Source organism: Bison bison, unplaced genomic scaffold (assembly GCF_000754665.1).
Source record: "Bison bison bison isolate TAMUID 2011002044 unplaced genomic scaffold, Bison_UMD1.0 scf7180017864295, whole genome shotgun sequence".
In the NCBI taxonomy this organism is placed as follows: Eukaryota; Metazoa; Chordata; class Mammalia; order Artiodactyla; family Bovidae; genus Bison; species Bison bison.
In genome coordinates, this window is record NW_011494867.1 from 2,243,476 (window position 1) to 2,257,536 (window position 14,061).

At 43.2% G+C, this 14,061-nt stretch overlaps 1 protein-coding gene across 7 annotated transcripts in view; it reads right to left on the reverse strand.

The window, feature by feature from the left end:
* Window positions 1-4,954: 4,954 nt before the first annotated feature.
* Window positions 4,955-14,061, reverse strand: part of ADAT1 (adenosine deaminase, tRNA-specific 1) — a 28,156-nt gene continuing 19,049 nt past the window's right edge. For 5 of the 7 annotated variants that reach the window (XM_010850766.1, XM_010850762.1, XM_010850767.1 and 2 more), the window contains exons 10-12: window positions 8,067-8,153; window positions 6,843-6,988; window positions 5,224-5,330 (exon numbers count right to left, since the gene is read on the reverse strand). In XM_010850766.1, coding sequence (XP_010849068.1) covers window positions 5,317-5,330; window positions 6,843-6,988; window positions 8,067-8,153 — 247 coding nt within the window. In that variant the 3' untranslated portion in view covers window positions 5,224-5,316. Of the gene's footprint in view, window positions 5,331-6,842; window positions 6,989-8,066; window positions 8,154-14,061 lie in introns of those variants that run through there. The other 2 variants (XM_010850761.1, XM_010850768.1) reach the window with 2 other exon arrangements.

Here is a 14,061-nt window from a genome sequence, read left to right on the forward strand (position 1 = left end):
GAAAGTTATGACCAACCTAGATATTAAAAAGCAGAGACATTACTTTGCCAACAAAGGTCCGTCTAGTCAAGGCTATGGTTTTTCCAGTAGTCATGTATGGATGTGAGAGTTGGACTATAAAGAAAGCTGAGCACTGAAGAATTGATGCTTTTGAACTGTGGTGTTGGAGAAGACTCTTGAGAGTCCCTTGGACTGCAAGGAGATCCAACCAGTCCATCCTAAAGGAGATCAGTCCTGAATATTCATTGGAAGGACTGATGCTGAAGCTGAAACTCCAATACTTTGGCCACCTGATGCGAAGAACTCACTCATCTGAAAAGACCCTGATGCTGGAAAAGATTGAAGGCAGGAGAAGGGGACGACAGAGAATGAGATGGTTGGATGGCATCACCAACTCAACAGACATGAGTTTGAGTAAACTCCGGGAGTTTGTGATGGACAGGGAGGCTTGGTGTCCATGGGGTTGCAAAGTCAGACACGACTTAGTGACCGAATTGAACTGATCACCAACTAAAAAAATGGTGACTGCTGGGGGAAGAAACAGAAGTCAGGGGACAAAGATGGAAGACCTTTCTGAATGTACCTTTTAAAAAAAAAAAAAATTGTTTGAAATTTTACGTAACTTTTTTTGGTAAAAAGTCCCCCTGAAAATTGAAAGGGAAATGAAACAAAATTAACTGTGTATAGATATGGAGCAGTAACTAGAGAGGAACTGTTTCCAGTGACTTTGACATACTCGCAATCTGGGAGTTCCCTGGTGGTCCAGTGGTTAGGATTTGGGGCTTTCACTGCTGTGGCCCAGGTTCAGTCCCTGGTTATGGAACTGAGATCTCACAAGCCTCTGGGGGCCTCCAAAAATAAAAACAGAAAAACACCTATAATCCCTAGTTCAGGTTCCTCAACCTCAGCAATACTGACATTTTGGGGAGAATATAGTTCTTTGTTGTGGGGGGTTGTCCTGTGTATCATAGGGTGTCAGTACCCAAGGCTCAGGTGAGCCACCCTGATTGGCAGTCATACTTCACACATATGGTCAGACATCACTGCCCCCCAGCATTGTGCTGTGTGAATCCCCCAGGAGAGTGTTCTGAAGTACAGGAGGAGGGGGCAGGCCATGCCAGGAGGAGCCACACGTGGGAGCACCAGGGTGGGTCAGGAGGCACTGGGAGTGAGGAGGAAATGTGGGCAAGAGCCATCGGTGTGAAGGGACCGGCAGGGGCCGGGCTGGGAAAGCGGGCTCGGGATTGGCTAGCTCCAGGAGGGGCAGGCTCTCCAGGGTGAGCGAGGCAAAGATGTCATGCCAGAGACACCAGGAGCGTCGGCACAGCGAGGACAACCAGAAGCTTGAGCAGACCCTCTTCCCCTCGCGCCTTTCTCTTTGCTGACTTGCACTGTAATAAATGGTAACTCTGAGGACAGTAGCTTTTCTGAGTTCTGTGAGTCTGTCTACTGTTTCAATCTGAGGGTGGTCTTGGGGACCTCAAGACACAGCTGCTAAAACCATTCTGTGAAAGGGTGAGGGTGAGGGGTTGGATCAGGCTGGTACCACTGAACTCTCTGATTAGTTACTGAAAGTGGGACAGCCTGATGTCACGTTCCCATAGGTTAATATAATGTAACAGAAGTATGCAGAATCTCCTGGAAAGAACTGAACTTGGCTGTAATCAAGCCTCTCCATGTAACCACAGATTTATAGGAAATATGAGGGGGAGAGGAACCGGTTATCAACACTGGAGGAAATAAGCAGCCAAATCCTGGATGGGAGAGAGTCTACCAGACAAATGACCCATCTGTCAAGGACATAAAAAGGAGTGAACTGCTAGAGATTTAGTGACACAAAAGATACATCAACCCAATGCACTGTGCGGATGTTGTTTGAATTCTAATTTGAACAAATCAGTAGTCAAAACACAGTTTTGAGACAATAAGGGAAACTAAACACAGCCTGCATAATAGATATTAAAGAATGATTGTTAATTTTATTGGGTGGAATAGGATGGCTAGAATTCAGTTTAAAATGTTCTAAGAAAAACAGAATTGGAGGGGAGGGGGGAAAAGATCAGACAACAACAGCATAAAGCTGATGGATGTTTGGTCTGGGTGACTGGTACATGGAGGTGATAGTGCTTTTCTATTTTTGAGTCTATTTAAAAATTTCTGTAAGAAGTTTCTTTTTAAAAGGTAGTTAAAAATTGGAAGTGGTTATCAGTAAAAACACACGATCTAAATGTATGAAGTTTGAGAACCTGCCAATATTGCAGAGATGTGATTTTAAGGCACAGGTGAGATTCTAAACTTGGGTTTTTAAGAGATTAAAGCAAAACATAGGGAGTGAGCTGTCTAAGCTCTCCTTTTGTCTCTTGACAAAACAGGCAGAGTTCAAAGTGAAGACGCCTCTGGTCTCTAGCTTTCAGGGTTTCCTAGTCTCTGTTCTAAAGTCTAAATTGATGGGTGTTTTTTCACATTGTGTACACATGTGACAAACACCATAAATTTTAGGAAAGAAAAGACACTAATTCCTTACATTCTCAAATAAATCTTTGTCTTTGAAAACAGAATCTCATGAGAGTGATGCATAACCTTCTGTGGATAAGAGCTTCTGCCAGTTGAGGTGTCTTATATCATAGGATTTGGGGTCAGGTCAGGCAAAGGGTTGATTAAAGCAGCATGTGGGAAGTGTGGCCTTCGGTAGTGAGGTTTTTGTCTTTGCTCCCACCTAAAAGGATTCCTCATAGAAAAAGGTTCAAAGATAACTCAATATGAGAAAGTTATGGAGGAATTACCTGGCAGTCCAGTAGCTAGGACTTGACAATTTCACTGCCATGGCTCAGGTTCAATCCCTGATTGGGGAAGTAGGATTCCACAAGCCACACCACTGCCCTCCCCTCCCTGCCCCATCCCCACCAAAAGCTACAATGATAAAAAGAAAAAAAAAAAAAAGAAACTTTATGTATTATTTCTGCAATAAAAAAATATTAAGAACATATGTTCACATGCAAACCTGTACATGAATGTTTATAGCAGCAATATTCACAACAGCCAAAAAGTGGAAATAACGTAAAAGTCCATCAGCTGATGATTAGATAACAAAATGTGGTATATCCATAGAACTGAATGTAATTTTTATCCAATAAGCAGGAACAAAGTACTGAATGATGTTACCAATTCACATTACAACATTATGAGTCTTAGAACATCATGTTAAATGAAAGAAGCCAGTCACAAAAGACCACATATTGTATGATTTCATTTATATAAAATGTTCAGAATAGGCAAATCCATAGAGACACAACATAGATTGCTGCTTGCCCTGGGGTTAGTGGGGGTGTTAAAGGGATATGAAGAGCAGCTGCTAATGAGTACTGTACTGGGTCAGATAGCACCCCCCACCCCCAATTTAGAACAAAAATGTTCTAAGATCGATTGTGGTGATTTTGCACATCTTTGTGGATATACTGAAAACCACTAAACTGTACATTTTAAATGGATGAATTTTTTGGTATGTGAATTACAGCTCAATAAAGCTGTTATTAAAAATATTTAAAGCTATAAAGAAATACTGAAGAACGAACAAGGTCCTTGAGTAATCCCAACACAGAGAACTTCCACTTTCAGTCAGTATATTAGAGTGTGAAGAGGTTGAGAGTTAAATACTGCTGCTGCTGCTAAGTCGCTTCTGTCGTGTCCAACTCTGTGCGACCCCATAGATGGCAGCCCACCAGGCTCCCCCGTCCCTGGGATTCTCCAGGCAAGAACACTGGAGTGGGTTGCCATTTCCTTCTCTAATGCATGAAAGTGAAAAGTGAAAGTGAAGTCGCTCAGTCGTGTCCGACTCTTAGCGACATCATGGACTGCAACCCACCAGGCTCCTCCGTCCATGGGATTTTCCAGGCAATAGTACTGGAGTGGGGTGCCATTGCCTTCTCCGAGTTAAATACTAGATGTTAGGAAAAAACAGGCCTGGTTTCTAGGTGTGCTGCTGAGTTGCTATAGGGACTTTTGTTTGGCCTTTTAGACAGAACTCTTTCCAATGAAAGTCACAGAAAACGGAGTCAAAGGGGCTTACTCAAAATAACAAGAGCAATTTATCTCACATCCTTGAAGTCCAGAATGGGCACTAGTTTCAGGCACCCAGACAAGGTCATGAGAGCCTTCATCCTCTGGGCTGTTTCCTTCATCACCTTGTTCTCCAGCTGGCTGTCTCTGGGAAGTGGGCAAAAGCAGCCCCAGGCAGTCCCGGGTTACCTGGTGCTCACAGCTCCCAATACGAGAAGAGAGGGAATCTTTCCCGATCGCTCTGGTATTAGTTCCAGGACTGTTCAGGGTTGGCTCACACTGCTGGAGTCAATGAGGAAAGTTCGCTTCACCGGAGTCTCAGGGATAAAGCAGAAAAGGGTGGTTCTTCAAAGGAAGCAAGGCTGGGTATACAAAATATATGTCCATTATGACAGGTGAAGCTCTAAAGTTTGCAGAGATTCAAACATCATGTCAGCCCAATACTTGCTGAATCAACGAGGAACACACAAAATGGAGCTACTGCAGAGTACTTCTACAGCATCACATTCCAAATTCTTGTTCTTAGAGAAGCAATAAAATACAGGACGCACACCAAGGTCATTAGCAAGATGCTGTTTTAGCAGAGAGCTACTTCAATCAAGTACTATTATTGTTCAGTTGCCAAGTAGTGTCCGACTCTTTGCAATCCCATGGACTGCAGCTCCCCAGGCCTCCCTGTCCCTCACCATCGCTCAGAATTTGCCCAAGTTCATGTCCACTGAACTGGTGATGCCATCCAACCACCTCATCCTGTTGCCCTCTTCCCCTTCTACCTTCAATCTTTCCCAGCATCAGGGTCTTTTCTAATGAGTCCGTTCTTTGCAGCAGGTGGCCAAAATATTGGAGCTTCGGCCTCAGCATCAGTCCTTCCAATGACTATTCAGGATTTACAATGGACTGGTTTGATCTCTTTGCTGTCCAAGGGCTCTCAAGAGTCTTCTCCAGCATCACAGTTTGAAAGCATAGTTCAATCAAGTATAGTTTGTTTCATGTCCAAAATTCCATCCATCTGACATAGAAGAGATCTACCGCTCTGGTAGACGGCAGTCTTTCTTCCTGATCAGCCACAAGAAAATCTAAGGCCTGTTCAGCATGTAGGAAGACAGTAGTCCAGGATGAATGAATGGAACACAGCTGTTGCTCATTTAAACTGGTGATAGTCTGGAGGGTTTCTGATCCAGGATCCAAACGCCTGCTTCCGGAGCGCACTCCAGGCCTGCTGGTACGTGGACGCAGCCTCCTTGTACTCTTGGTACGTCGCTAGCTTCTGCGCCCTAATGCACACACACCACCAAGCAAACACATTCTCAATGGACAGCTCACCACCGCGGCCAGAGAGATACCTCCGCAACTGGCCGGACAGATTAATTAGGAGAGACTTAGGAACAGAAGGATTCTGTTATGTTGTCCTAGAGTGACTCTTAGCTCCTTTGTAGGAAATTCACTAGAAAACAACATGGGATTAAAATAGGTAAAAATAAACAGTCTGTTTTTTTTCTTTTCTTTTTTTGGTCCTGGTGGAATCAGATAAAAAAGAATAACTGTTATCTACTACTTGGTTTAAAGTTTCTACGTGGCTATAATCTTCACTGGTAGGATCGAGCCGTTAGACACTTCTCAACTGCATTTTCCCAAAGTACTTTTCATCTTAGTCATATTCTCCTGTGTGATGAAAGCCAACACCCCTTCCCAAATCCTTCAGTGTCTCTGACTGCTGAAGAATGGCTAATGTGCTGAGTAATGTAACACTTACACTCAGATAAAAAGATTTTTTTGAGACAAAGATTCTTTCCTTTGATCAAATTTGAGTCAGGCTTCTCAAAGTCCTCTTCCTGACCCAGCCCCGACCTTGAACTACGTCCTTGTCATCTCACAGCTGAAGAAACTGAGACTCGCAGCTCACTGAGTCAGGTTTTACCCTGCTTCTACTCTTTCGTTCTTTGCAAAGATCTTAGGAGACGCCTGTTGTTTCTTCACTCGCTACAGCGCAGAGCCGAGTTGCTAATTGTAGCAGACACTGATTCTAGTTCTTTGATCAATTTCCCATAGCTTTTTGGTGGTTAACGGATGGGAGCTACACGCATGACAAAGTTAAACTTTACCTGAGCCCTCAGTTCCTAAAACAAGCGATGGTTAAGAAACCTCCCTCCTGTATTCCTGTGTGTGGGAAATGGCAGACTGGAAAGAATCACCTTTCTTCATGACTTAAGACTCATGGGTGCCCCCCTGGTTTACCTGTGACAAGGCCAGACACAACCCTCCAAACACCTGTTTTTTGTCTCTTACCGATTAGCTGAACTGTTTGTACCCACTGACAAAATCTCATCAAAATGCCTGATAATTTGACCAAATATTAATTACCAGTTATGCTTCTCTCCTTCCTGCAGACCCCAAAACTTAGAGCCACTCTTTCTGAGCTGGCGTAGGCAGGTGTACCAACCCTTTCTTTTAAAAGCCCCTCCTGAGGACTGACACTTCCTGTTCAATGGTCCCGTCACACTACCTGCTCACCTCACTCCCACATTTCCAGCTCTAACTTTGCTTAGACAAAACTTCTCCTTTGCGCCTGCTCTTCGAGAGGCTTACAGACCTTAAGATTGCGATGCTCTTGCTACTGCATTAGTCCTCCACCTGCTGAAACAGGCCCTGTCTCTTACTGCAACAAAGCCTTCAAATGATGTCTCTCCTTACCTAAGTCCAGATTTGTTTTTAAGGCATAGAATGTATAGCAACCCACCCAGTTCCAATCTGACTGATTTTTCCAGACAAGAAACAAGCAAACTGACCATGGATGGCTGGAGGGCATCGACACCGACTGCAGGATACACGATGCCGCAAACAGGCAGCAGCCTCTTCATACGAGTGTCCAGCTACTCCCTGGCTTCCCCACTGTTGTATAAAGAAGGATTTGGCTGGTCTTTGTTGCCACTTCCTAGGAGGGAACCTATAAACTTTCAGAACTTCCTTGGTGATAGGAGTGTCTTTGTTATTCATGGTGGACCCTTTGGATCTCAACTTTTTACTTAACGAGGTGACTCATGGTGGGCCCTAGATAGTTTCAGGATGGGCTGGCTGTGGCTGAGAGATCAGCCATGAGATTACAAAGTTGGGGCCCTGAGTCATCTGCTATCTGACATCCTGGGGTGGGGAGAGGAGAAGGTGGAGATTGAGTTCAGTCACATCGTGTGGCCAGTGATTCCATAACTCATGCTGGATGAGGAAGCCCCAGTAAACACTGGGCACTGAAACGTGGGGCAGGTTCCTGGTCGGTGACAGACAGTGATGTGGGCAGGTGATGCCTCCTGGGGACACAGAAGTAGCAGGCCGGATACCTTTGCAGACCTTGCCCTGTGCATCCTGTCTTTTATCTGGCCCTTATTTGTATCTTTTACAATAAAAGGCATTCAAAGTACGGTGCTTTCCTGAGTTCTGTGAGTTTTTCTAGTGAATTATTGAACCTGAGTGGGTAGTTGGAACCTGAGTGGCTTTGGGGCCCCCTAGAATGTGGCTGGTGTTACCAAGTGAGGTCAGTTTGTGGGCACTGTGCCCTTACCCAGTGAGATTTGGCCTGACTTTGTTAGCGTCTGAACTCCCCCCACCCACCTGCTCATCAAGTGGTTTTATAGTCTCTACATTCCTGTTTGGAAACTAATTTAAGTCCTCAAGCTTTAGTTCACAACCACTGATTGAACAAAAGAAAAAGAGAATGATATTCCCAACAGCATACACTGACACCTCAGCGCTCACATTCTCACAGTGCTCTCCACCTGGAGTTGGACTAAAGGAGGGCCTGAGATGGGCCGGGACCAATTCCACCCACAGGCTCTGTGACTCTGTCCCACCAACTATGCCCCCATCACATCTCAGATCACACACATGTCTGCAGCTGCGGCTATAGGGACTGAAGAGCATGTGGTCAGTACTAAGTACTCATTGGCCTACTGAAACATCACTCCTGCCAAAACTTCCAGCCATTCATAAATATGAAAAATGTAGGTCAAAGGCATCACCTGAGTGAGTCTGGCCACTTGTCCTCTGAAATACTGCTTAGCAGCTTCTGGAATGATCTAAAGAGCTCTACTTTGCTGATTCGGGATCTGTTTGAAAAAAGATCAAGAGGATTTATTAAGTGTTTAATATGCACCAGGCCACCATCAAAGATATTGGGCTTCACATGGTATCTTTCTAGGTCTGAATGTCCTGAGCCCCCATTTTCACCAATGCTTGGCAAGAAAAATCCAGATCTGAGAGTCTGATTAGGTTGAGACACAAAAATGATTCTCATTTCATAAACGTTATCAGCAGTGAAATCATCAAGGTGACAGGCTGAAATGGGCTAAACGCAGAGGGAATTACTAAATTCTGCCCCCAAGGATACCCATCAGCTGTTATTTGGCTACCACCTTTCAAGGGAGCTGGCCCTTGGGTAACACTGCTTACAAGACATTGAAAGGTTTGTTTCAGAGACTTGAGTGTTGCTCCCTATATGAACTGTGGTTATAAAGTCCATTCAGCCGAGGCACCTGAGGAAGAATCTCTAGATTCCTCCTATGGGGATTACAGTCCTTGGGAGGTAAGTCCTTTGCTTCTGAATCAAGCTTCATGATGGTCATAGTTTGAAGTAGTGAAGGAAGTCAGTGTGAATTCCTTACCAGTTACTTGGGTCTTTCTGGTTTTGCTCTTTCATAACAGCTGGGGCCTAGAGTGTACGTGCCTCCTTCCTTTCCCTCATATACACAATTCATGGGCTGACTTAGAAGCTGGGAAGCGTTGTGTGTGCCAACAAGGTACAGTCTTATTTTACGTACCATACCCGTCTCCTCCTTGAAAATCGTACCATCAGCTGAGACACAGAGGCCATCGCTGGCATATACTAAACAGGGAACTGTAGTCTGCTGAAAAGCTCCCTTACCTGGCTGGGACCTAGCCTACTGGAGACATCACTGCTTAAAGGGGAACCTGAGTGGCTGCCGGCATTCAGGAACATAAGGCTGCTTTTTTTGTTTGTTTGCTTTTTGTTTTTGGCTGTGCTGTGCTGCATAGCTTGTGGGATCTCAGTTCCCAGACCAAGGATTGAACCCAGGCCCACAGCAGTGGAGTGAAGTGAAAGTTGCTCAGTTGTGTCTGACTCTTTGCAACCCCATGGACTATACAGTCCATGGAATTCTCCAGGCCAGAATACTGGAGTGGGTAGCCTTTCCCTCCTCCAGGGGATCTTCCCAACCCAGGGACGGAATCCAGGTCTCCCACATTGCAGGCGGATTCTTTACCAGCTGAGCCACAAGGAAGCCAGAGTCCTAATCACTGGACCTCCAGGGAAGTAGCCTGCTTTAACATGAAAAAAAAAAAAACAAAAAAAAAACCACAACCAAAAAACTAATGGATCTCATTAACAGACCAAAGGAGAAAAGTACTATAAGGAAAATATGTACAGAAAATGCATTTGTTATAATTCAACATCCATTGAGTGATTTAAAACCTTTTAGCAGCAGCAGCAAACTAGGACTAGGAAAGATAGTATTTAAATTCATAAAGGGTATCTATAAAAATCCTACAGTTGATACATGTTCTCAAAATCAAGAATGATAGAGGGATACTTGCTATCAATGCTTTTATCCAACGTTATACAGAAGGTCTGGCTAGTAAGACAAGAAATAAAAGGAATAAAGATTGAAAAGCAAAAACTGAAGACATTATTCAGAGATGATTGTGACATTGTCACCTCTGGTTAGCACAGTAAGTGAGAAAAAAAATAAAAGGAGTGGCAACTTGGAAAGGAAATACTATTTGCAAAAGATAGTCTACATTAAAAAATTTTAAAAGAATTCATACATATATTAGTAGAATAGTAAGAGTTAGCAATGTTGCTGGACACATTTATTGTAAGAGAGAAATAAACAAAATAGAAGTTGACTGCAGTAGCAATGACGAGAAAATGAAATAAAGGAAATGAAAATGACTTAAACAGCGTCAGTGGTAGCAATCTCTGAATGGTGATTCTTGCCTCCTGGCATTCGAGCCCTTATGCAATGCCACCCCACGTAGAACAGGGCTGACACCAGTAACCATCAGAAGACTGGGTTGGAGTGTGACTTCTGAGGCTACTCATAAAAGTCTCTGTGGCTTCTGCCCTGCTCTCTTGGGATGCATCCTCTCGGCAGGGGGGAACCAGCCATCACACTGTAAAGATGAATATCTGTAGCATCACGGAGAGAGCCAGGTTGAGAGGAACTGAGGCCTCTTGCCAACAGCCAGCCAGCTCTGACCTGGCAGTCACATGAGAGAGCTACTGGAAACTGGATCCTCCAGCCCCGGTCAAGCTTTCGGTGACTGCAGTGCTGGCTGACATAATAGAGCGCAACCTCATGAGCCCCTGAGTCAGAATTATCCAGCTAAGCTCCTCCCAAATTCCTGAACTACAGAGACTGTAAAATAATGTTAATTGTTGTTTTCAGCCGCTGAGGTGTTCTCCCCCACCCCGCCATGGGGTGAGGGTGTGATTTGTTATACAGCAACAGAAAACGAATACAACACCAAGAGATAAATCTAATGAAAGATGTGAGAATCATAAAACTTTACTGAAATAGATATAAGAAGACCTAAATAAGTGAACTTTCAAAACTATTTTAAATTTGGGGCACAACTGCCAATTTGGCACCAGCATTATATAGCGAGATAAACACCATATTCCTGGTTTGAAGACTTAACAATGAAAGATGTCAAATCTTTAGATTTAAAGTCTAAGGAAAGCCGAGACACTCTTGAAAGACAAAGCAAGGAGACTTTTCCCCTAACAGATATCATCTTATTATAAAGCTATGGTAATTAAGAGTATGGTTTTGGTGTAGGGAAAAACAGACCAATGGAACAGAACAGAATGCCCAGAAAGAGACATACATACATATACACATAAAATATTCTAAGTTTGCTATGTATGCACTTAAAACATAGATTTCAATAAAATTACTATAGTTTCTTTTTCTATAAAGAAAATAAAATGAGTTTCTCTGACAGGGAGCTTGTATTGTATGAGAGCCTTTTATACATAACCATGTATTGGGTCATTGCGAGTGTACCAGAAAGAGGTCAGATAAGTGAAATTCCTGTAGCTCAAAGTGCTCATATTTTTTCTACTCAATAAACTGGGCTGGTAGAGCTAACAAGGAGCTGGAGCTAAAGCTGCCACTAAGTAGGAACTGTCAGATTGAAATACCAATCCCCTGAAACTGAACTAAAATCACAGAATTAAAATACAGGGCAAGTGTTTATATGATTGCATTAGAACTGAAAATTATTACTCAAGAACAAAATAATCCGTTCAATATTAGTGAAAATATATCCAAAGGGTGGTCACCAAAGGCAACTGTAATGTTAAATCTTTTATTCATCCAGTAGTTTAAGTGTGAATAATACCGATTAATTCACACTGACTGATTAGACAATTAAGAAATTACTTTTAGCCAAGCCTCACAGCTTCACATAATATTTTGCCTAGTTGATTCACTGGCATACCAACTAGCTAGATCAACCTAACACTTAAAAGACTTGTAAGAAACAATTAAACATGGATGCTTCGAACACGGATTTCAGGTGCTAATGCTATTCTCCTGTAACAGAACCAGGGCACTTTAGAGAGAAATGGTTCTATATACTGGAGCAGCGAAGTGATGGTCCTGGAAAAACCTCACACAGGACAAAGAAATGAGGCTGTCTGGCAGCTCCCTGTGCTTTCTAGGCCTAAACAAAAGAGAGAGAATGAAGTTTCTATAGCTAACAGAAACATATTAAGAGCAAAGCCTGAAGTTCATGACCCTCAAAAAGGGGAAGATTTAGAAATTTTTTTCAGATAATTAGTACCATATCATGGTTGGTTTTACCCAGTTAAAAACAAACATTATTTACGCTTTATTGCATGTGTGCTTTCAGGTAGGTTAGTTGATATGCTCACTGTTACCTAGAATCAAAGATTTCATTTCTAGATTTAAGAGTCTGAAACCATTTTTGGTGACATGACCACACATTTTGAGGAAGTTTAGAGAGTAATCCCAGGGGTGGGAAAGTCTGGTGGGCTGCCGTCTCTGGGTCGCACAGAGTCAGACACAACTGAAGCGACTCAGCAGCAGCAGCAGCAGAGTCTTACAGAGCCCACATTTCCACTGCCCACATCACGCAGAATCAGCAAAAGAGGAGTACAAAAGATAAGCTAATATCTTGCCCCACATGCTCATGTTTCCCTTTGAAATACTGATACGAGAGCCCATGAGATTTTTGCTAAAGCCCAGTGGCTGCTGATGTACAACTATGAAAGAACATCTGGCTATAGAATTACAGAACATTAATGAAATATGTCAAGGAATTTCATCCACAAGAACAAGGAGCCTCAGAAATCAACCATGCCATGCTCTGTAGTCTGGAGAAGGGATCCACTCAAGGTTCACTGAAGAAATGCATCACTTAAGCCTCACAGGAAGGAGTCAGCTGGATTCTGTTTACCACCAACACTGTGGTGAAACGTCAAGGCCTCTAGCGTCACCGTGAGAAGCTGTCAGTGATACACAGCGTAGCAGCTTTTTGAGAACAGATCTGCAAATGTTTTCAACATTCTTCCCTCTGGGGCACCGAATGGTACTTTCTCTTATGAGTGCTTTTGGTCTAAGTCACCTCATGAGTAATGTTTAGGTGTTATATCTATAAAGATAAATTGGGAATCTCTCCTTTGCTGGAAAAGATCTCCCTCCAGAGAAATAAGACCTTTCTCAAGACTTGTTCAACAACAGAACAGAGTGACTACACTAATAACTTCTCTGTCAAAGAGACTCACCCAACAATAACCATTAATGTCATAAAACCATCTTGGTGACTGCTAGATGCTATGTTCCAATAAACCCTAGTTCCTTTTAGCAGTGAGGATTACTTTCTTAGATATTAACGTCTCCCTGGTGAGTTGGTTAATATTGCTGATTGGTGCATCAAAGAGCTAGGAAAGCTATACATACACACATAATTTTTTTTAAAGATCACACATTCACATTCAACCTAGGCCTATCTTTATTCTAATGCACTTGGACACACTTTGTTTGTTCACTCTCTTATCCTTCTCTTTTTTAATCCAATGAGCCATGTCATGATCTCTCAGGATGCTGTGGCAGCTCATGTGGGATGGAAAGAGGATATGCCTCTTCAGAGCAAAGAGAATTTAAAAGGATTTGCCACTTTGGGGCAAACAGTAAAATTAAGCTTCTGGAAAATGAGGGTCCTTTATCTGATTCCTGTTATTATCTCCTTGTTTGCAATAAACACAAAAACATAAATACTACCTTTTCAAGTGTTTGTTGGCCATCAGAGATAGCCAACAAACACATGAAAAAATTGCTCAACATCATTAATTACTAGAGAGATGCAAATCAAACTTACAATGAGGTGCCACCTCACACCAATCAGAATCAGATCAGATCAGATCAGATCAGTCGCTCAGTCGTGTCCGACTCTTTGCGACCCCATGAATCACAGCACGCCAGGCCTCCCTGTCCATCACCAACTCCTGGAGTTCACTCAGACTCACGTCCATCGAGTCAGTGAAGCCATCCAGCCATCTCATCCTCTGTCGTCCCCTTCTCCTCCTGCCCCCAATCCCTCCCAGCATCAGAGTCTTTTCCAATGAGTCAACTCTAAGCATGAGGTGGCCAAAGTACTGGAGTTTCAGCTTTAGCATCATTCCTTCCAAAGAAATCCCAGGGCTGATCTCCTTCAGAATGGACTGCTTGGATCTCCTTGCAGTCCAAGGGATTCTCAAGAGTCTTCTCCAACACCACAGTTCAAAAGCATCAATTCTTCTGTGCTCAGCCTTCTTCACAGTCCAACTCTCACATCCATACATGACCACAGGAAAAACCATAGCCTTGACTAGACAAACCTTTGTTGGCAAAGTAATGTCTCTGCTTTTGAACATGCTATCTAGGTTGGTCATAACTTTCCTCCCAAGGAGTAAGCGTCTTTTAATTTCAT